Consider the following 21,738-nt stretch of genomic DNA (forward strand, 5'->3'; position numbering starts at 1 on the left):
CTTTGATTCTTGGTGAAAGAAATGCTCACCACACTACCGATCTCGATGTGGCCATGGTTAATCGTCGGGGTAGATGTGATTCTGTCCGGAAATGAATTATGACCATGCAGCATGCTCAATGCAAAGACATCTCCCATGTTGAGACCATGATCTTATGGTGGCTTTGTATTGCGGTCCATGCTGCATCAGTTATGCAAACAATGCAATATGAATGGTTTGGTTCCACCTGGGGAGCGTTTCATCAACATTTTTGTCCGACAAGTTGTCAGATCTGACATCTTTCCTTGATTTTGATTGGCTGATAAGCAATGTTACTATGGTAACTGTCAGATAAAATGGGACTTGTCGGATAAAACGTCTGACAAGTCCTTTCATGAAACGCTCCCCAGGTCTACTGGCAGTTGGTCTAATTCTCATATTGTCTAACAGACTAACACCATCATAGCTAAATCCAGTTTGTATCCTATCATTTTCGTCCAATTATCAGTTGGTCTAAATCTCACTTGGTGTAACTTTTATTTGGTCCAAAGCCCATGTGATCTAATTTCCACTGTTAATTGTCTCATTAAAATTTGGGCTTACAAACAGCTTATGTACATGTAATCATATTGACTCTAACTTGATGTTAGACCTGGGGGCCGTTTCATAAAGCTGTTCGTAAGTTAAGAGCGACTTTAAGAACGACTGGTGATCCTTTCTTGTGGGAAATGATGTTCACCATTATTATGTTCATTGGTGATTATCTAGCGCGTAAGAAAGGTTCACCAGTCGTTCTTAAAGTCGCTCTTAACTTACGAACAGCTTTATGAAACACCCACCAGGTAGGAAAAATGTGTAGCCATACTGGATAATGGGCAAAATTGTAAATTGGTTCATGGAAATTGGACCAAAATAGCTAGTAGATGAACTGGTTGTAGATGAATGTGGGAGGATACCAGATGGAATGTAAGCAAAGTGGGTTTAGACTAAGTGGTAATTCACTGTACAGTATGAACACACCCTGTGGCTGAGTGAGTGTGATGCGCTTTGATGATGTATGCAAAGTGGGTTTAGATCAAGTGGCAATTCACCGTACGAACACTCCCAATGGCTAAGTGAGTGTGATGCGTTTGGATGAGGTAGTGTTCTGTTTCATCTTGGCGGTCGCTACTCTGGTTTTATCTTCCATGGTTAAGGGCTAAGGGGCAGTGTAAGAAGAGGACTCGGCTATAAAGATGAATAATATTTATGACGCAAAGATGAGCAACATGGGATTTCAAGTCAGATCTTATGTTCTCATCCTCGTTGAATTAATACAAGCCAACCAGGATTTCACTATTCGTGAGTGGGGGTGTGTAGACTATTGATTCGTAAGAAAAATAATTATTTTCACTTGTAAAAAGGATATATATATATCTCTCCAAAACAAAAATATCATTAAAAAAATACATTTATAATATAGATCCTCACTACAGGAAGGAGTCCATTTCCCTCATCATTACTCTTAATAGGCAATTACTCCTCTAGTTCCTTTATTGATAATTCTATAAGTATACTTCCTTCTATCTCTCTCTCTCTCTTCTTTTATTGCATCTTGGGCACTCTGCAGAGTGGATATGGTGCACTATGAATCCTATCTATTTTACTATTATTATTACATTTCTATCATTACTAAATATGTCCTCTGTGTGCCCCCTACTTCTGATCACTTTCTGAAGGAAGTAATTGTCTAAAGATGATGGATGAATGCACACACACAGTAAATGTATATATTGATATATTAATTCTCCCTTTTTCTTGTATCTTTTATGCAGTTTGTACGCTATAATGGGAACATTACACATGTGGAAGCCAGAAGCAAAGAAATTGCTAATGTTATGGACATGGTAAGATCCCATTCAATTCATCTTTATTTTTCTTTTCTTTTACTTTGTTTGTCTTTATCTTACAGCTATTTTTGTAACTTTGTTTATAAATGTGATCATCAAATGCTTTTAAAGATTTTAATGGTTGTTTTTCACCGCACTAACATGCCATGTATTCAATTGGATAAGAAAAGGTTTTTTTATTGCTGGATTTATTAATGCTCTTTATAACACTTATGCCAATTTTTTTCTGTAATATATCTGCATTTTCTTTGATAAATAATATGTGAAGAAAAAAAAATCTACAGAACTTTTTACAGTCATGTTCACAATAAATAATTTGTTATTTATTAGTATCTCTTGAATATAAATGATGATCATTGTAGCAATATTTCTCATCTCCACCCCCATAGATCTACCGTCCAATGAACGTGAGGGTAGCGCTAGTGGGCGTAGTCACATGGAGTCAAACCGATCAATTTATCGTCGAGTCAAACCCCGGAATTACCATGGGTGAATTTCAGAGATGGAGAAAAGACGAACTACTCGGCGTCATCAAGAACGACAATGCTCAATTTATAACGTAAGATTCACTCAAAAGAATATCTACATTTAAAAGTGATTTCTAAGTATGTTTTGTGTAAAATAGAAGCACCCTGATCTATATGCTGATACATTGTGTAACAATAGAATTTCTCAGATTCACATATTCAAACATAAACGTAAATGCAGACGATGTGTATAAACATAACATGAAACGAAACGTAACATATGGATTGGAGTATATGTATAACCAGCTATTAATCAACTTTGTCTTTGAGAGAAGTCTCTTACTCGTTTATGATTTTGATGTACTTGCGATCATACACAAAACTTTGGATGTCACGTGTTTCAATATATCTTTGATCTGGAACCTTATCAAAATAAATCATGTAAAACCACAAAATTTATCTTGCAAAACATATTTTCACTTCATATCCTCCACATGAATGTTTTTGGGGTATACACATTAATCTAATCTAGTAATCATTTGGATTGAAGATTGATGCATTAGGGGGATTTACTAAAGCTTAAGTCATGCTTTAACAGTGGCAAGTAATGACAAGATTCTTTGTGAAATGCTCCTCTGATAATATCCATAAAGGATTTTATGATGTGGTATTCAGACTGCAACTGCATATTGACATTTTGGTTATTATTTCTAACTCCCTCTTAAAAGGGAAAGGAATATAAATTGCATCATATAGATGGAAGCGGGTAGGGAGAATGGCTCTTAAAGATGAAATATGACTGTTTATGGTCATTACACTGTATATTTACTTTTCAGTTATTGTTTTAACTCCCACTCAAATGATCTGTTTCTTTTTTATAACATGTGTATATTTTATTAAATCATGAAGTCATAATCAAGGTAAAATTACAATTTATTCAGACGGATCAGAGTTATTGTGACAAAAAGCAATATCAACAAAAATAAAGCTTAACAAACAAACAAATCTGTAATAATCTGATAATCTGTTTTTCTTGAGCAAGGCTGTTCTTTTTGGTATTCTCCAATTTAAAATTATATAATAGTAAAAAAAAAGGCCCTATAGATCTGTTTTTACTTGTAGAAATGTACCTTTGATGGGCTGTTGTCTTCTCTTCCTGTTGACTGCCCGCAATAAAAAAAGTTGATTATTATTGTCTGTGAGTTGCTGGAAAGCCAGCGAATAAAATTGATATCGTGGTTATATATAATGCACATCATCGAGGGTATTTGTAAGAGTTACATGTGCGTGGTACCTGAGGAACATTTCTAACACACTTGAGGCATAGTCGAGGATGTTTGAGCTGTTTCAAAGCAAACAATTTTAAGTAATTTTTCAAAGACCCAAGAAGAATGGTGTGTATTATTTGTTTTACAAGATAGTGATATGGATCCTTGTTATTTGATAAAACCATCCTTATCTAAAAAAAAAATAGGTATACGACCAGTAAATAGAATTAGTCATTAATACCAGTTATTAGCAAAATTTTCCTGTTAGCTGAAATAATGGTCACGTGGTGCGTTTCAGCCAATCATTTGCTTAGGAGCCATATCATTATTTTATGAACTATACCATGTATACAGGGCTTCATTTCAAGTATATCGTTCACTATTACAAGGAAAAATATTTCTTTTGTATTTTGCCTACTTTTAGACATTTCAGGAGGGGGGTTGGGTAGGGGTTGGGATAAGGGCTAATCACCCTTTTCCTCTATACATTGTAGTTACTGATGTGTTATTTTGGGGCGTTCTCTTTGTTTGATACATAATGAATGTTGGTGGTAGTATGAGGATTAATAATGTCTAGGTTGTGTCATTCATGACAGGGGTGTGTCATTCGATGGAAGTACGGTCGGGATGGCCTCGCTCGGGACGATGTGTTCAGATGAAAGATCGGGCGGAGTCAGTCAGGTTAGCATTGTGGATTATATCAGTAATTTATTTCTACCTAGCTTTTCTCTCTCTTTTGTTCTCTCTTCAGGTTTCTCTTTCTCTTCCAATTTCTTCCCCCCCCCCCTCTGTTTATCTCCCTCTCTCTCTCTCTCATTTTCATTTTGTATTTTTGTTTCTATTTCTATTTTGACTTTCTCCCCCTCCCCATTCATGTGTATTTCAAGGTATTTTGATATTTAATACCCTTTACTGTAGCTGTTACTTTAGCCCTCTTTCATTCTTTTACGTTTATTTTCATCCATTGATTATATTGCATTCAGGAAAAAACAGTGAAATTTGAAAGCTTTAATTTTTCAATAATCAATTGTCATTTTATCAACCTCTCTTTTTTCTTGTAGGACCATGACAAGAATGCTGCTGTTGTTGCCAGCACAGTCGCCCATGAGATGGGTCATAACCTCGGCTTCATACATGACACCACCGATGGGTGCCAGTGTGATGCCCCGTCTAATGTTGGTTGTGTGATGGAGCCCTCTAGTGGGTAAGTATTTCCAGTTTGGCAGATGCTTTTATCAATAATGTTTAGGGGACAAGAAGTACATGTATTGTGGATACACTAATGTCCAATGAAGGGATGCAAGAGTTCAGCAGATTTCAGCTATTTTCCCCCTTCAGTTTCAGCTCATTTTTAGCCATTTTATGAAGATCCTTTGTCCAAACTCAAATGAGCTTTTCTGATATTTCAGCTCTTTTTCCCCCCTCATATCCCTGCAAATAATAATAATAATAATAGCTGGATTTATAAAGCGCTTTTTGCCTGAGGATACAAAGCGCTGCAATTGTTACCCCGGCTTTAGCTCGAGCTGCCATCACCGGCGCTCAGTGCATGCAAGGAATTACCCATTCACCACACCTGGGTCGAATGCAGCACAGTGTGGATAAATTTCTTGCTGAAGGAAAACATGCCTTGGTTAGAATTCGAACCTACGACCCTCTGTTTGAAAGGCGAGAGTCAGAAACACTAGACCACGACGCACCTACCCACAAATGATTAAACAAAGGTCATTTTCTTAATGTTTTTTTCTCATACCGGAAGTACTATTCACTTATTCTTTTGTAAAAAAATGTGGTGTATGTTGTTTTCTAAGAAATGAAATTTGTCAGATGTAAACATTCTTTTGGTGAATTATATTATTGCCAGCTTTTGAAAATTGACATTTAATTGAATAGATTGCACCCTGACAGATGAATTCAGATCATAGGAAATTAAGTCATCAGTCATCTGGGATATATTATTCAATCAACTTCCAGTAAAATGCAAGATCTCTGAAAGACACTAATTAGAACTTCCATCATCACAAACTTCTCATCCTGTTCTAATCACGACCTGGAAACCTCCCTTACATCTGTCAATCCGTAAATGAATAAATCTTGATCAATTGAAAATTAAACCAAATGTTTATATCTTTGAAAGATGATAGGCACCTATTATAATCTCTATCTATTCGCATACCAAAACCCAAATACAAACTTCTCATTCTGTTCTTATGCATGTCTGGAGACCTTTTAATCAATTACAAATCAAATCAATCATAAAACCTGAAAAAAAACTTATTAATTAAAATCTTTATCCATTCATTGGCCAATCCAATCTACAGCCTTCTCATCCCATTCTTACAACTGTCTGAATACCCCTTCTATCAATACATGACTGACTTCATAACTCAGTAAATTTAAATCAAATCAAATGTTAGGTATCTGAAAGACACTAATTCCAATCTCCATCTATCCCAAGACTGATTCCACCTACAAACTTTTCATCCTATTCTTATGATTACTTGAAGGCCTCGTTAGACAAAGGTCTCGGAGCATGTCTCTTTGACTACCCTAATCAGATCTTTAATGTACCTACCCATGATGTAATGTTTCACTTGATCAATTCAAACCAAATCAAATATAAGTTTACAATGTCTATCCACCCTCAGATCGGTTCCACCTACAAACTTCTCATCCTGTTCTTACGAGTACTTGGAGACTTCCCTTGAGAAAGGTCTAGGAGCGTGTCTATTTGACTACCCTGATCAGATCTTTGATGGACCTATCTGTGGCAATGGATTCCTGGAGGTTGGAGAGGAGTGTGATTGTGGAACAGTAGAGGTTAGTGACTATAAGAGTTCCCTTTGAAATAATCATTGATTAGTGGGCTGTTAAAATCTCAAAAGTTAATTCTTTAAGGAGAGTTCATAGAAAGTTATGTTTTAGGATTATGACAATGGTAGCAACCTCAAATTGTTTGGAAACCATCTTCTAATTACTCTACAGAACTCTTTTCGGGCAAAGGAATGTTGCCATTTATAACTCTGCAATGTAGCTTTCTCTTAGCTTTCCTACAAATTATTAGTTTTTGAGAAATGAGGATCTAACAATTACCCACCAACGATGTGCACATATTTATGTAATATCATGGTGTGATAACTTAATATTTTAGAATTTTGAATTTGTATAGAAATTAATGTATGTGAAATTTTTAAATGAAGAGGGGCTAGGCTTGACCTGCACTTGTACTTTTTGGGGGGTTCCACTTTACCAGCAAATACTAACTATTTTCAGAACCGGCAACAGAATTTATTCTTCAACATTCTTGTTTGTGAACATGATTCATTTTTCAAACTGGATGATTTAATCGATCATTGGAAAAAAATGTATCTACATATGTATGTAATTTCTGCTAAAAAGTACCAGTTGAAATTATTAAAGCCAAAGTACTCAAAGTTATATGTTAATGAACATTTTTTCCCTTTTTATTCTAGCAACATGTATAAGATAAAATGAATTGAATAATTATGTATTTTTACATGGTTATAGGAATGTGACAATGATTGCTGCATTGCTGCAACCTGTCGTCTACACGAGAATGCAACCTGTGCTATCGGTGGATGCTGTGAAGACTGCCAACTCAAGAAAGCTGGCGAAGTCTGCAGAGATCTTAGTAACATGTGCGACCTCCCAGAATACTGTACAGGTCTCTCTGCTGAGGTATGTTGGAAGGGATTAAGGGGATTAATAGGGGTACATGTAGATTAATTAAGGATTGGTGGCAGATTAGGGTGTTAGGAGAGGAGAGATTAACAACTCAAGAAAGCTGGTGAAGTCTGCAGAGATCTTAGCAACATGTGCGACCTCCCAGAATACTGTACAGGTCTCTCTGCTGAGGTATGTTGGAAGGGATTAAGGGGATTAATAGGGGTACATGTAGATTAATTAAGGATTGGTGGCAGAGTAGGGTGTTAAGAGAGGAGAGATTAACAACTCAAGAAAGCTGGTGAAGTCTGCAGAGATCTTAGTAACATGTGCGACCTCCCAGAATACTGTACAGGTCTCTCTGCTGAGGTATGTTGGAAGGGATTAAGGGGATTAATAGGGGTACATGTAGATTAATTAAGGATTGGTGGCAGATTAGGGTGTTAGGAGAGGAGAGATTAACAACTCAAGAAAGCTGGTGAAGTCTGCAGAGATCTTAGCAACATGTGCGACCTCCCAGAATACTGTACTGGTCTCTCTGCTGAGGTATGTTGAGAGAGATTTAGGGGATTCATAGAGGTACAGGTAGATTAATAAAGGGATTATAGGGAATTAGAGACCGAACTTTGTGCAAATTATAGAAATATTATGGAGTACACAAGGATCTCAATATTAACTTGTAACCTCCCGGAATACTGTGCAGGTCTCATTTCAAATGAATAAATGAATGAGTGATAAACAATCAATATATATTTATTCACCCTTAGTATACATATTAGCATGTTATCATCTACTTGTTATGTCTCATACGTGCTCACCTTTCTTTTCAAATCAAGGGTGACACTCTAGAACCAGCAAATAAGAAGTGAAAAAATTACACTGGAGCTCAGGGCAAATTAACCCCGAATTTCCTCAAAAGCCCTGCAAAAATATACAAAAAGAGCCTGAGAAAGTCACATGGTAATACATTTGAACTGTAATACATTTGAACAAATTTTGGCTGGTGAGCTAAAAAAGAAAAAGAAAAAGGCAGTATCTTCAGGATCTTTTAGTCAAAATTTTCTCTGCAACGAGCTCATTTGGAAATTGATCTTGCCCTGTTTTGACAAAACATTGACAAAAACATGATCATAAATTTAAACTGAGGGCAGGCTAGGGAGTGTCATGTCATTATTTAATGTGGTAAATATGACAGATGAGATCAATTTTTTCAAGAAATTGTCTTAAACATGAAATCGAGCCATGTTTGGCTTACTAAAGTTACATTATAATGATGATTGTGATGAGGAAGCGGTGTCGATCCGAACAGGATATGGTAGGAAGGAAGAGGTCACGCCTCCAAACAAAACGTGCAAAGAAATGCTTGTGGGTCGGTCAGGTGATGATGTCATGTGACATCGCCTGGCCGAAGATTCTATAGTTCATTCTGAATACAGGGAAGTGTCATTGGTTAATTTGATTAAAGTATGGTGCTGAATGCAATTATGTGTGTGTTAAAAATAAATACCAGTCTAAGCACCTAACTTGTTGCAAAGCTGGTGTTTGACTGAACACTAGAGGTGTTGTGGCTCAGTGGATAAGTCTCCGGACTGTAAACCACAAGGTCCGAGGTTCAAGTCCAACCGCAACACTAACGTCCTTTGTGGCAAGGCGTTTATCTACATTTGCCACTCTCGACCCAGGTGTAGTAAATGGGTACCCGGTAGGAAGGAATTCCTTGAATGCTCGATGCGCCCGATCAGGGTAGCCGTGCTAAAGCCGGGGTAATAGTATGCAGCGCTTAGAAACATTTGTATTAAGCGCTATGTAAATGTTGCATATTATTATTATTATTATTAACACTACTTAGCGTTGATACATCCAGTCTAAGGTAAGGTGTTGTGTTAAACACAAACACCATTCAAAGCGCCCAACTTTATGCAATGCTTGTGTTGGAATTAACATCACTTGGCGTTAATTTTTCCATCAACAATAACGATAAATAGCAACATTTGTAATACACATACTTCCATTCTAAAGTAAAGTGCTGTGTTAAACACAAACACCATTCAAAGCACACAACTTTATGCAATGCTTGTGTTTATGGTCTTTATGAGCAGGTGGTCTTTATAGACAGGTTCCTGTATTAACACCACTTTCAAATTGAGAATATTATTTAAGGGAACCAAATTTGTGATCTATATAGATAGGTGGCCCTTCCCAAGCAAGCTTGACTGTTGTTAAGGAGGTTAAAAAAGTTCATGTTAAAGTCAAGGAATACTGCTTTTACAAAGGACAAAGTAGACACCTGATGTGATGATTGATTAATCAATTGTTTCCTTCTGATTATAGTGTCCAGCTAATGTATACAGACAGAACGGGGAGTCTTGTGCCAATATGGAGTATGCCACCTGTTACGACGGTCAATGCTTGACCTTTGATGACCAGTGCAAAAAGATCTGGGGGGACGGTAAGTGCATTGCAAGGATTATTAAAGAGAGAAGTAGGAAAGCATTACGGCATTAAAGATATGATGATACATTTAAGGCATTAATAAAGGTTGGTGCATTGTCAGGAAATTCATATGTGAAATGTGGAAACCTTAGTTCTTCGTTTTGAGTACAATCAAAAGTAGCATATTCCAGAACCAGATCCAATCATGCTTGAAGCAAAGGCTTTAGAAAAAGAGAGAGGGACAGAGAAAGAAAAGAGTGAAAAGTAAAAATGGAAGAAGTTTGCAGTTTGTTGTTGCTTTGTTTTGTTTTAATGTCTGTGGAACAACACTTTCTTAGATGTCATGTGACATAACTTGATTTCTGTCATGATTCCGGACTATTGATTAAGGAGATACAGTGATTCTCATCAATTTTGTAGTGCAATCAAACATTGGATAATTTTCTGGGGGTACCTCCTAAACAATAGTTTCATGAAATTTGACCTATTTTCTTTTGTATACGCGATATTTACACTTTTGTTGGGTTTTTTCCTTCCTCAGGAGCCAGGGTAGCGCATGAAGACTGCTTTGATTTCAACACCCAAGGTAGCTCATTTGGTAACTGTGGGGGTACTAGTCCATCCTTCCTACCTTGTGAAAGAAGGTGAATATATGTATGCCAAACTTGGCATTATACCTATGTAGTTTCAGCAAACAATGGTTTCGTGAGAATTCCTTTGAAATCAAGGTTTAGTTGTCACCATATAATCATGGATCTGAATCTAGAGCATTTACAATTATGAACCTAACTAAAATCATGAAATATAAGCTGAAAAAAAAAAAAAAACCAAGTATACTGAAGATTGAAAACAGAAAAAAAAGTACCCACATTGTGCTGCACTCAACCCAGGTGAGGTGCATGGATACCCGGCTGGATCCATTCCTTGAATGCACTAAGTGCATGAAATAGCAGCACAAGCTAAAGCTAGGGTATATTGAATAGAATATATCTAGATAGGTGGCGCTATACAAAAGCTTATTATTAATATAATTATTATTATTATCATCATGATCATTATTAGCATTTTTATATATCATTATTATCATCATTACTATTATACAATGTTGTTTTAATATCTTAGTAATGTAAAGTGCGGCAAGCTAATGTGCAGTGGAGGGGAATCCTACCCTGTCCTGAGTTCTCTAGCCAAGGCCAGTCAGGGTTACATCTGGGATCAAAACAACAACCAGCAAACCTGCAAGTCAGCATCTATCGACCTAGGTCAGGATGTACCGGATCCGGGTTATGTCGCCACGGGATCGCTATGTGCACCAGGATTTGTGAGTACCTCAAAAATTAGATTTCTAAAATTAAGAATTAAACCTATATTGTGATGTATTTCTATCCCTCGCTCCATTAAAGCAAATACGGACCCGTAGTATAGCACTGTCTGAAGTCCTCAACTATTCAAATCTGGGGTCCGTTGCAGAAAGAGTTGCGTTTAAACGCAAGTAATTGACAAAGTCAATCGCAAGTCCCAAATACGTGCTGTTGTTTGGTTGAAAGTCAAATTGCGCATGATTTTTAGAGTTTCAATTGATTGCAACTCTTTCTGCAACGAGCCCCTGGTTAGGTTCCTAACCCATAATGCAACATTTTAAGCAGTGTACTCTTGTAATATAGACCCACGTGAATGATACAAACTCACAAATCAATGGAATCATACTGCAATGATTATGTTTCCAAGTAGCAACACAAGTTTTATTCCACTTCAAGCATTTTAGTGTCTCTATACAAATAAAACTGACTAGATTTTTATAACACAAAGTCATTGAGAGGAAACAATTGCTTGACCCCACAACTCTATGTCTTAGCTCTAAGATGCATCGCCACTGGGCCCAAATTCGTTTTATGTTAATGAACAAGTACACTGATATCCAGTATCTGAAAGTTTGCAATCATCGACTACTTATCTTTTGATGAAAATTTCCCTACCATTCAAACCATTTTACATCTACATATAAATATACATGTTAACAATATTGAGATAGTTCTTGGTGGCCATCCATATTTTTCAATAATTGATGCAGTAATTCATTTCATACCATTGTTTCTCTGATTTTAAATTGAATTTTATATGCTTTTTTGTGCAGGTATGCAGTGATTTCAGATGCCAGAATTTGTCAGCGTTGAATATCAGGGCGTGTCCACAGGGCTGTAATGGTCATGGGGTAAGCATTGAAAGTGACCGGTCACTAGTCTAGTCTTATACGATGATCAGAGGAATCCTTATCAAATGATTGGTCGAGAGCATACACTGGACCACCAGGCATTAATTTTGCCTAGTGCCCGATATTATATTTTCCATAACACATATACACATGACCTGTGATGACCAGTTATGACTGAATTAATATGACTAATCATAGTTCTGATGTGAAGGCAATTTTGCAAATAACAAGGATTTAGATTTATATCACCATCTTATGACCAGTCAATGCACAGTTATGACCCTATTGGGACACTCCATTTTGCTCAGGTATGGGTACAATTATACACCCGAAACTTCAAGGCTGTTCCTTGTGCCAGTAAGAATCATTGAATTTCTACGTTAATTAAATTTGGATATAGTTCTGATTACAGGATGTCTAATAATGGATTATTTTCTATCAAAATTGCAGGTATGCAACAGCAAGAACCACTGTCATTGTGACCCTCAGTGGAATCCACCTCTCTGTAACACACCTGGCTATGGGGGCAGTATTGATAGCGGACCTGCCAGAGCCACAGACCAACCAGGTAAGAACACACCCCCTTTGCTCGCAACACATATTATATCCACTTCCCACCACAAGGTCTGTAGTGTTTGCTGGGACCTTCTTCCATATACAGTGAGGTCCCTCTTTTAGAAGAACAGTAGTGGACCTACTTCAGATCCCTGTGGAACCGTAAGTTTTATAGAAATGCAATGGACCCAGCATGGTTCCCTGTGGAACCGTGTTTGAGGATTTCAGTAGGCTTTTTTCATTAGGCATTTGTGCATTGTATCTCTTGCTGCCCTTCATCTGTTTGAAATACTTCCTTCCCAATATGTCCAAGTTGTGATGTTCCTTCCTGCATCACCCCAAAAGCTTTTGCCTGAGCAATCTCTTGGATGATTTCTAGACAGGTCCTGTAATTCTAAAATGGCCTAGCATTAGAACATAGTTGAAACTACGAAAGGCTAGGCATTTGAAAGAAGGATTAATGTATTTTTATATTTGAATACAACTCAGATTTATTTTTGCCTTTCATTATCATCATGTTTGTGATTATTTTGTATTGTGTATTCATTAATTTACATCATCATTTTACCTTTTCGTCTTGGTTTTACTGAGGATGATAGTTAAATTGTCATTTTTAGTTTTATCATTTATATTTTTGGAAGTACATGTATACTAGTGTGTTTAATTGGATCATTTAATTTCACAGAAACACTTCATGGTATTAGTTTTGTGGAATTTGAATCATATGTTTACACTATGGTTAGATATGACTAATTCATGTGTGCATGAGTTTGTTGTACATGTATTATAAAAGGAAGAATTATACCCATTTTCTTTAAATAATTTGTACACTTACTTTAAAAATAGAATGTACACTTGGATGTTGTTCAAATTATACAAAGATATATTATTACACTTATAACATGTACATATGTTAATCATTTAATCATGGTTTGGATATTATGAACACTAACAATGTTGTATGTAATGATAATTTAATCACATTATAAAAGAAATTTAATGATAATTTCTTTATTGGATTATAATATTGAGAGATATGCTTGTACTTTTTGCTTTGATGCAACATTTATTATTTGTTTTAAAAGGGTATTTGATTCAAATATAGATTAATGGAAAAAGAGGGAAATGAATTCTGAATCGTTAAGGGAAGGTTCGTTTTAATTAAATACAAAAGCTTTTCAAATATAGGCCCTGTGACAAGATCGATCTTAAGCTGATCGCTAATAATGCATGCTAGCTTCGCTTGCTTTGCTACTTAGGCTCGAATGAATTAAAATCTTAGCTTTTGTTAGATGTTTTAATTTCTCATTCATTGAATTTTTAAATGGAGAGTCAAAGGAAAAGGTTCCAATACTTTGGTTATTCAGTAAGTTTTTTTATCCTTCAAGATATGGTTTGATAGAAGAATATTAATTAGGGATCATTTTGACATACATATCAAACAAAATCTTAATGTTTTGCTTTTGGCACAGAAAAAAAATTTAGGTTTATTATATACATATACTAGCAAAAACAAACAAATTGGTCAATTTTTTATTGATATAAAAATTGGTGTAATCAATAACAGATGGGAGTGAAATCTATAATTTGATTGTATTAAAGTCATTATTAGCACTTTCTCTCTTAAGCTAAATGATAATTGTGAATACCTCATTAATGTTCGAAACATGTTTTGTTGTTTGGAGAAAAGTTATTACTTAGAAAACTGTGAAATTGAAAAGCCAAGTTTGGTTTTAATCATTATATTTTTGGGGGTAATTAACTGGTTTTGACACCTTTTTCTAACATTTGTTTTGACACCACATGGTCTTGTCTACTAGTCCAACTGATATTTTCTCTTTCCCCCACAGTAACTTTATATCCTAATACACTCTCGCAAAGCACCAAATCTCTCATCACAAGAAAAATTATTGTCCGAGGTAACTATGGAAACTCATCAACTCGTCATATATGTTGCCAATTTCTGATCCTCTGTCTGCCCTTCGAAAAGCAGCGAAGGAATAGAAGGCCGAGTCTCTGTTCTTTGATTATCATTTCTAATCCATCCTTCATCTACTTTCGCCATGCAGTTGTTTTTTTGCATCATATCTGTCAATGACTTCATGAGTAATCCCTATTTCTTCATCAAATTGGCAATGTTGCCTGAAAGCAATGAAGGAATAGAAGATTAAGTGTCTGTCCTGTTCTTCGATCATCCTTTCTAATCAATAATTCATCTACTCACTTTCGCCATGCAGTTGTCTTTAGCATCATGCCTGTCAAACAACTTTTAAATTAATCTCTATTTCTTTATCAGATTGGCAATGTTACCTTGTAAGCAGTGAAAGAAAAGAATATTGAACGTTTGTTTGGTTCTCTCATTTCACTTCTAATCCATCTATCATCTGTTTTACTTTCGCCATGCAGTTTTAATTTTTTTTGCAACATGTATTACCTAACTACTTCATGACTAATCCCTACTACTTCATCAAATTGGCAATGCTGTTCCTAATCGTTTTCTCCATTACATCTGGCGTAAACCAAACTCACGTGACACTTGGTTCTGATTAACGTGTCTTACAAAGGACTTAATGATTAAGGTTCTGATTTGCGTGTCAATATTCATATTTGGTCAAATAATGAGAGATCTTTTTTATCTTTAGTTCCCTTTTTTGACAGATATCAATTATCATTTTTATTAAAACAATTCATTTAATTAATATGTTTATATACATACAGTGGTGAAGTAATCCATTACTTTTACATATTTTGATCCCAAATTACTATTTTAATAAGATATTGAGTTTTTTTGTTCTGCATTTCATATCATATGGTGTAAAGCCCAAACATACACAAAGTAATGCACTTTTACATATTATGAAATACAAAATAGACCAAAGATTTTTTTAATTCCTTCACAACCCAGTCCATGTGCTCTTGGAAATTTCATCTGTGAAACTGCCCTTAATTTAAAAAAAAAAAAAATGTTTGTAAGCAGTTTATACACTCAAGAATCTTCCCCCGGGTTAATATGGTTAAACTAAAAAATGAATGAATTAGGTGTTCAACTTTCAACTGCATCAGTTACCCTTCCTGATGTTTTACTGGATTATCAACAAGCATGAGTTTTCGAGGGGATTTGACAAGCAAGTTTTAGATTTCAAGTGTTCCATACTAACATCTAGATTGGCGGATAGTAGAAGGAAACTTTGGAGATAAAGCAGGTCTTTAGTACCACACTTTAAAGGATTACTAATTTTCTATTTAACTGCTAATCATAACTGGGTCATTATGGTTCTGTAACATTTTCATTACGTGCACTTCACATGCTTGTATAATTCATGTATAAGACTAAACACTAAAACTAATGCATATCGCTAATTCAACCAAACACCTAGGATTTGTGCAGATGAATTAATATTTTATAATATTTAATGAAAGTATGTGCTAATGTACCTAACAAAATGGAGGAATGTGTTTCTGTTTTAGCATGCAGGAGATTTTAGTCAGCTGTCCTAACTTTTTATTTAACATTGGTGTTATTATACTAGCACCTTATAACATCAATGACTGCAGCTTAAAGTGTGACTAAAGTGTATATATAATATTTATATATAGTTGTCACAATATATCATTTATTTATGACACTAATTATTACTAGTATGAATCATAAGTTTGGTGAAAAGGTATTCTAATAAATTACGGAATTAGTTTATTAGTAGTACACAAAATATTTGTATCCTGAACAGGGATGGCGATCCTGAAAAGAGCCCTTTTCTACACAAGAAAAATGCCCCCCCCCCCTCCTCACGAACGTGTACTGTGCCCCTTTCACCTGAGGAGGACCCGTTTTAGGTGTTAGCAAGTGCCATTTCCCATATCAGTGCCAATCTTTCACAAAAAAATGTCCCTCACGAATGTGTTTTGTGCCCCCCTTTCACCTGAGAAGAACCCGTTTTATGCCGTTAGCAAGTGCCCCTTTGCCTTCTTATAGGTGCCCTTTCTCGTATCAGTGCCACTTTTTACCCAAGAAAAGTGCCGCACGAACACATTCTGTGTACCTTTCACCTGAGAAGTGTTCACCTATGTGTTAACGAGTGCCCCTTTGAAACAAAACAATATTCTCATTTTTAGATGTTACTACTTATGAAGGAAAAAAACTTGTAAGAATAATCCTACATGCCTTTTAAGTTTCATGAGTCATGTGAGTGGGATAGATGAGCAGTGGCATATAGAAAAAAAAGAATCACAACCAAGGAATAAAAAAAAGGAAAGAAATGAAAAAAGAGAAGGGTGAAATATGATATCATTTTCTGAATATTTCAAAAGAAATTAAAGGAAAGAAGGAAAGAAATGGAAAGAGAGAAGGTTCAAATGAGATATTATTTTCTGAATATTATGTCAAAATCTGTCACAAAATTGGATTTTCATTTTTTAAATGTCAAAATTTTTGCTCGCTCGCTTCGTTTGCTCACAGCTTCTTACAAATTTTATGTGATACATTATGTCTAGCCCCCTCAAAAATTTTGGCTCATTAAGTCATTACTGTAGATAAGTCATTTTAATCTTTGTTTTTAAAAATTTCCCTGTGCCCCCACTTTCAACTTCGCACTGCTGCCCCTGATCCTGAAGTTAGCAAATGGGAAAAGTGCAATTTTATTCTCCTTATAAAATGTGAAGTTTGTGAACATTATTCATAGATTAGGCTAACATCTTATAACCCATGCAAAGCCCAAGGTTCTTGATTGCAAGGAAATGTTTATATATTTTTTTATACATAAAAGGCATCTGTATCTACTATACCTACAAGTTTTTTTTTATCACTTACACACTGCCTTATGTCATATTGATATACTCACAGTTAAGAATTTCCAATTATGGACAATAAATACTTGTACTTAATCTGATTACAAGTACTTTGCATTGATAAAGTATATAACAAAATATAATACCTTTATTATGTACCAGTTAGTAGATGATGGGTGCGAATACTAGGGAATAATTATATGATCATACCCAAGAGTTTGCAATAGATTTAAATCGATTCAAATCACTTTAAATCTATTCAAATCAAACTCTGGCTTAAGATTTTCAATCGTAACGATTGTCAGCTGAGAAAATGCGACGGATTCAAAACAGCTGATGATACAAGTAAAGGCAGTAGATATCCCAAATGAATGTACATCTTAGGTATGGTCAAAAGTTCGTTACATATCACAAAGGTGAGGGTTCCCCCCCCCAAAAAAAAAGACCAATAATTCAATGTTGACGTTGCTTGCTACTGTATCTTTTCTTCAATATTTTTCCTGTTACTTTATTCTTTTTGTCACTGTTATCTCTATTGCCGTCTCTGTTCATGGCTTTTATGATATGATGCATATACATTACATCAATGTCCTGTTGCTTCCGCATCACTTGTCATTTTTTGTGTTTTTACCTTTGAAGGCTCATTTAGTGCTTCTATCTCTTCTCATTTTCTTTCCATTTAATTTCCACTTTCTTAATGTCCCCTTCTCTATCTTTTTCTTCATTTCAGTATTTCTTGCTTTTCCTTAGAAGCAATATCCTCTCTCCCCTGTTCTCAAAGCTGTATGCCTGACATTAAAATATGTTCTTTACTCCTTCTCTCCATCCCCCTCCCCCAACCCATCCCCTCTCCTCATACCCCACCCCTCCTTTCCCATCTATCTTCTCTTTGTTTCTTCCTCACCCCTTTCTTTTAAGAGGTTTAATTGAAAAAGGACTGTAGGGACATCCTATCAAAATTTAAAGAGGATAAGATAATAAAAATAATAGAATTTGAAAAAATTGGCTACATAAATCCATTTTCCTTTTTCTCTCCAGAATATGACACATCAAACGCAACTCTTAAAGTATTTCTTCAATAACTTTACCAAACTTTTATTTAAAAAAAATACATTTGTTTGAATACCAATACTCTTTCATGCAACTAGGAAAACAGCAACGACGCAATCATAAATAAAGAAATCTATTATTATTAATTTAGTGAATTGTGTATATGAATCCTCAATATTTTGACACTTGATTGTTGTGTATATTGCATAGAAGATGTTTTTGTGAGGTACACAGAATTCCTACCTCGTTAGATTTTTTTTAAAAAGAAATCTATGTCTATTTGAAGTCAATCTTTGTTCACAGAAGTGAAGTAAATTAATCGTAAGGAGTTAAATGTCTGCTCATTTCTCTGATAAAAAAATAGTCTTTAGTTGGAAGCAATCTAAACCTACTAAAAATACTCAAAATGACACTCGTAAGTACATCATAGCAATTGCGATTACTTATTAATCACATATACATAAAAGGAGGGACTTTGGGGGCAAACATGTATTCATATATAAACGTGTGCATGATATCTGATAGATGTATGTAATATGAATGTAAGCATGTACAAGTCCTTTTTAATGATCCATAACGTCTACATGATACATATTTTCAGACTGAATCTTATTGATGCATTCTCCTACAAAAGAGAGAAATAAATGAATAAATAATGAATAGGTCAAAATAACATTCTGAAATATTTGATAAATGCACTGGAATTGGGAGTATTTATGCTTGCTTGGAAAAGAGTGGGTGATTATCAACATTGTATTTGAATGATCGAATGTATCATTATATAAATAGCGTACAATACAGTATACTGGATTATATGTATGACAAATATAAAGTTATCCCGAGTGCAGGTTTATGTTTACCAAGGCCGAGGTGAAATAGACCTGCACAAGGGAAAATTTTATATTTGGAAGTCATATAGTCCAGTAATATTGTATAATAGAATATTCACTATTTATTTATAGTAAATTGTACAATGCCTACTTAGCTTGTTGTACGCGAGCAAATGGGAGGCTGAATGTCAAATATTCGCACACGTACCATCCAAAATGTACCATCTATAATGTACCTTGCACGGGTCAGGAAAAGGTGACGTCACTATAAAACTTAAGATTCAACGCATTGCATGCACTAAGTAAATGCAGACGTGCAGGGCTTACTGGCTAAATGCCCATTGCCATTATTCTCCCCATTATTTAACACGGGTTTTACCCTCCAAAAATCTAAAGTTATATTGTACATATGTACAATATAACTTTTTGAAGGGAGGTCACGTGGTACCAATCTAGCCAATCACAGCTCGTATTTTACTACCACTATTTACTATAAGGTAATATACTACAAGTTTTTACTTGCACCACTGCATGGTTTCAGAATATAGAACTAACTGACATAATATACGAATGCACTGTTTCTTGAAGCATCTCATTTGAGTGAATAATTATTAGATTTGTCTTGATTAACAAATGTTCTTCTTGGAAATTACTATTACAAAATAGTTACCCTGTAGTAATTACTTAGACTGTCTTTATTTCTGTGTAGATATAGGGCTGGGGTTGTAGGTTGTGGTCTTGGTCAGCAGCCTTTAGTAGAGGGTTCCCGACTCCCCCCCCCCCCCTGCTGTGACAATAAAACCTCGCAAAAGAGCTGTGCAGTTCGGATTCGGTTCATGATATTGTGAAGATATTATGCTTTGTTCCCCTTTTTAGTTACAGCATTTTATATTTCTATCTGGAAGCAATTATTGCTGTAGCATGTAGCAAAGGACTATACCTCTGTGATACATTAGACAACCTTAGTCATTTTTCTCTGTATACTGTATAACATATTAATGATATTTATTCATTTTGTAAGGAATAATACTCATGTACTCTATATGATAGTATATTCAATATTTACCATCATTTTAGTAAGTTTTGATCATTTAGAATGTGTCCATATCAGATATTGGCATATGTACATCCTCATTTCACCAAAATAATTTTAAGACAGAGTATATAATCATGAATGTAGATGATTGTATACTCTAAAGTTGTCAGAAATTAGTTTTTATAAGATTATTGATGTTAATTCATGCATGTCATAGATATCATTTCATGTCACGCATGAAAATGGTTGTGTATGTAACTATGTATTGTAATCTTCATTGAAATGTGATTAATTCATTTTTCATAAAACTGCAAATGGAATTTGAGAGGATTTTTATATCATTGTTTAACTATGAGAATGTTCTGATCATTGATTTTGCATTGATTTTAGAGATTGACAAATCTGTTTGATGGTGATGCTAGAATAATCTGGATATACTTCTGATACTAGGATAATATTTCTATATCCTTTTTTGTGTGTGTGTTTTAATGTTTTTCCATTCTTACTCATTATTTGTTACAAAACACATTTAAAATGATTAAAAAAGGCATTTCCTGATGAAAGTTCGAATTTCAGTATATAAGAATTAAGACAACTCTGAATATGATGAAGGAAATATGGATTACTTTATTACAGTGGTTGCTCCGACTACATTTACTAGAAACAGTTTGATACTACAACGTCTCTTTCATAATTTAGATTAATTTTTAATGTACATGTAAATGATCAATTTGAAGTATTGAACATTTTATAATATATCAATGTGTATATATTGAATTTTTTTTAATGAGATTTTTAAAAAAGTCATGATATATTGTGAGAATCCTGACTTCCTTTTTTTCACAAATGTGGGTCATTTTGCAAAATTCAAAGACTTGGTATGAAAATAAATAATTTTGAGTTTAAAGTTCAAAGAAAATGGAAAATATTACAGAATTTCATTGAAATCACAATTTTCAGGCCAAATATTTGTGAAAAATTCAGTGAAAATCAAAGTTAAATCCAGTAACAGTAAAACAAAACTAGGCATCAGTGGGAATCTATTTGCAGTGTCAAGATTGTATTTTCCAAGAATTTGTCTGCATACTCAAGTATATGATTGAATCTAACTTTATTTTCTAAGATTTCCACAATTTCACCTTTGCCTTAAATATCATGTCTTGTACATGTCATCTAAGAACACACAAAAGTTGCCGTTTATGACATAGAAAACTTTAGACTCCAGCGTAATCCTTCTAATTCTTTTTGTCGTCCACAATTTGCAGGTGGTCCTAGCTCCAACATGGTGATCGTACTCCTGGTGATGTTCCTATGCGTTCTACCGGGGCTGGCACTGATCGGGATCCTCGTCTACTGCAAGAGACAGACTCTTTCCAAAATGTTGTCCAAGGGAACTACTAAACAAAGGTGAGCAAAGATCTTAGAATCGAACTTGGGTTTGATTTAAACTCTGGTCTGAAGTTGTGGTTTAACTATGGAAAGTCAATCCTGACACAATTCCTCTTACTGTACAAGATCAATTCATAACTATTGGGGAGTGATAAATAATC

The 21,738-nt window shown here is 34.9% G+C and overlaps 1 protein-coding gene across 1 annotated transcript in view; it reads left to right on the top strand.

Moving 5' to 3' along the window:
* The window catches only part of LOC129272516 (disintegrin and metalloproteinase domain-containing protein 12-like), a 50,634-nt gene that overhangs the window by 24,564 nt on the left and 4,332 nt on the right, over positions 1-21,738 (top strand). The window contains exons 6-18 of the mRNA XM_054909651.2: positions 1,794-1,865; positions 2,258-2,427; positions 4,200-4,284; positions 4,665-4,807; positions 6,252-6,423; positions 7,132-7,302; positions 9,619-9,736; positions 10,262-10,364; positions 10,843-11,041; positions 11,855-11,932; positions 12,383-12,500; positions 14,338-14,406; positions 21,454-21,595. Coding sequence (XP_054765626.2) covers positions 1,794-1,865; positions 2,258-2,427; positions 4,200-4,284; positions 4,665-4,807; positions 6,252-6,423; positions 7,132-7,302; positions 9,619-9,736; positions 10,262-10,364; positions 10,843-11,041; positions 11,855-11,932; positions 12,383-12,500; positions 14,338-14,406; positions 21,454-21,595 — 1,640 coding nt within the window. The remainder of the gene's footprint in view (positions 1-1,793; positions 1,866-2,257; positions 2,428-4,199; positions 4,285-4,664; positions 4,808-6,251; positions 6,424-7,131; positions 7,303-9,618; positions 9,737-10,261; positions 10,365-10,842; positions 11,042-11,854; positions 11,933-12,382; positions 12,501-14,337; positions 14,407-21,453; positions 21,596-21,738) is intronic.

Source organism: Lytechinus pictus, chromosome 12, assembly GCF_037042905.1.
Source record: "Lytechinus pictus isolate F3 Inbred chromosome 12, Lp3.0, whole genome shotgun sequence".
Lineage (NCBI taxonomy): Eukaryota > Metazoa > Echinodermata > Echinoidea > Temnopleuroida > Toxopneustidae > Lytechinus > Lytechinus pictus.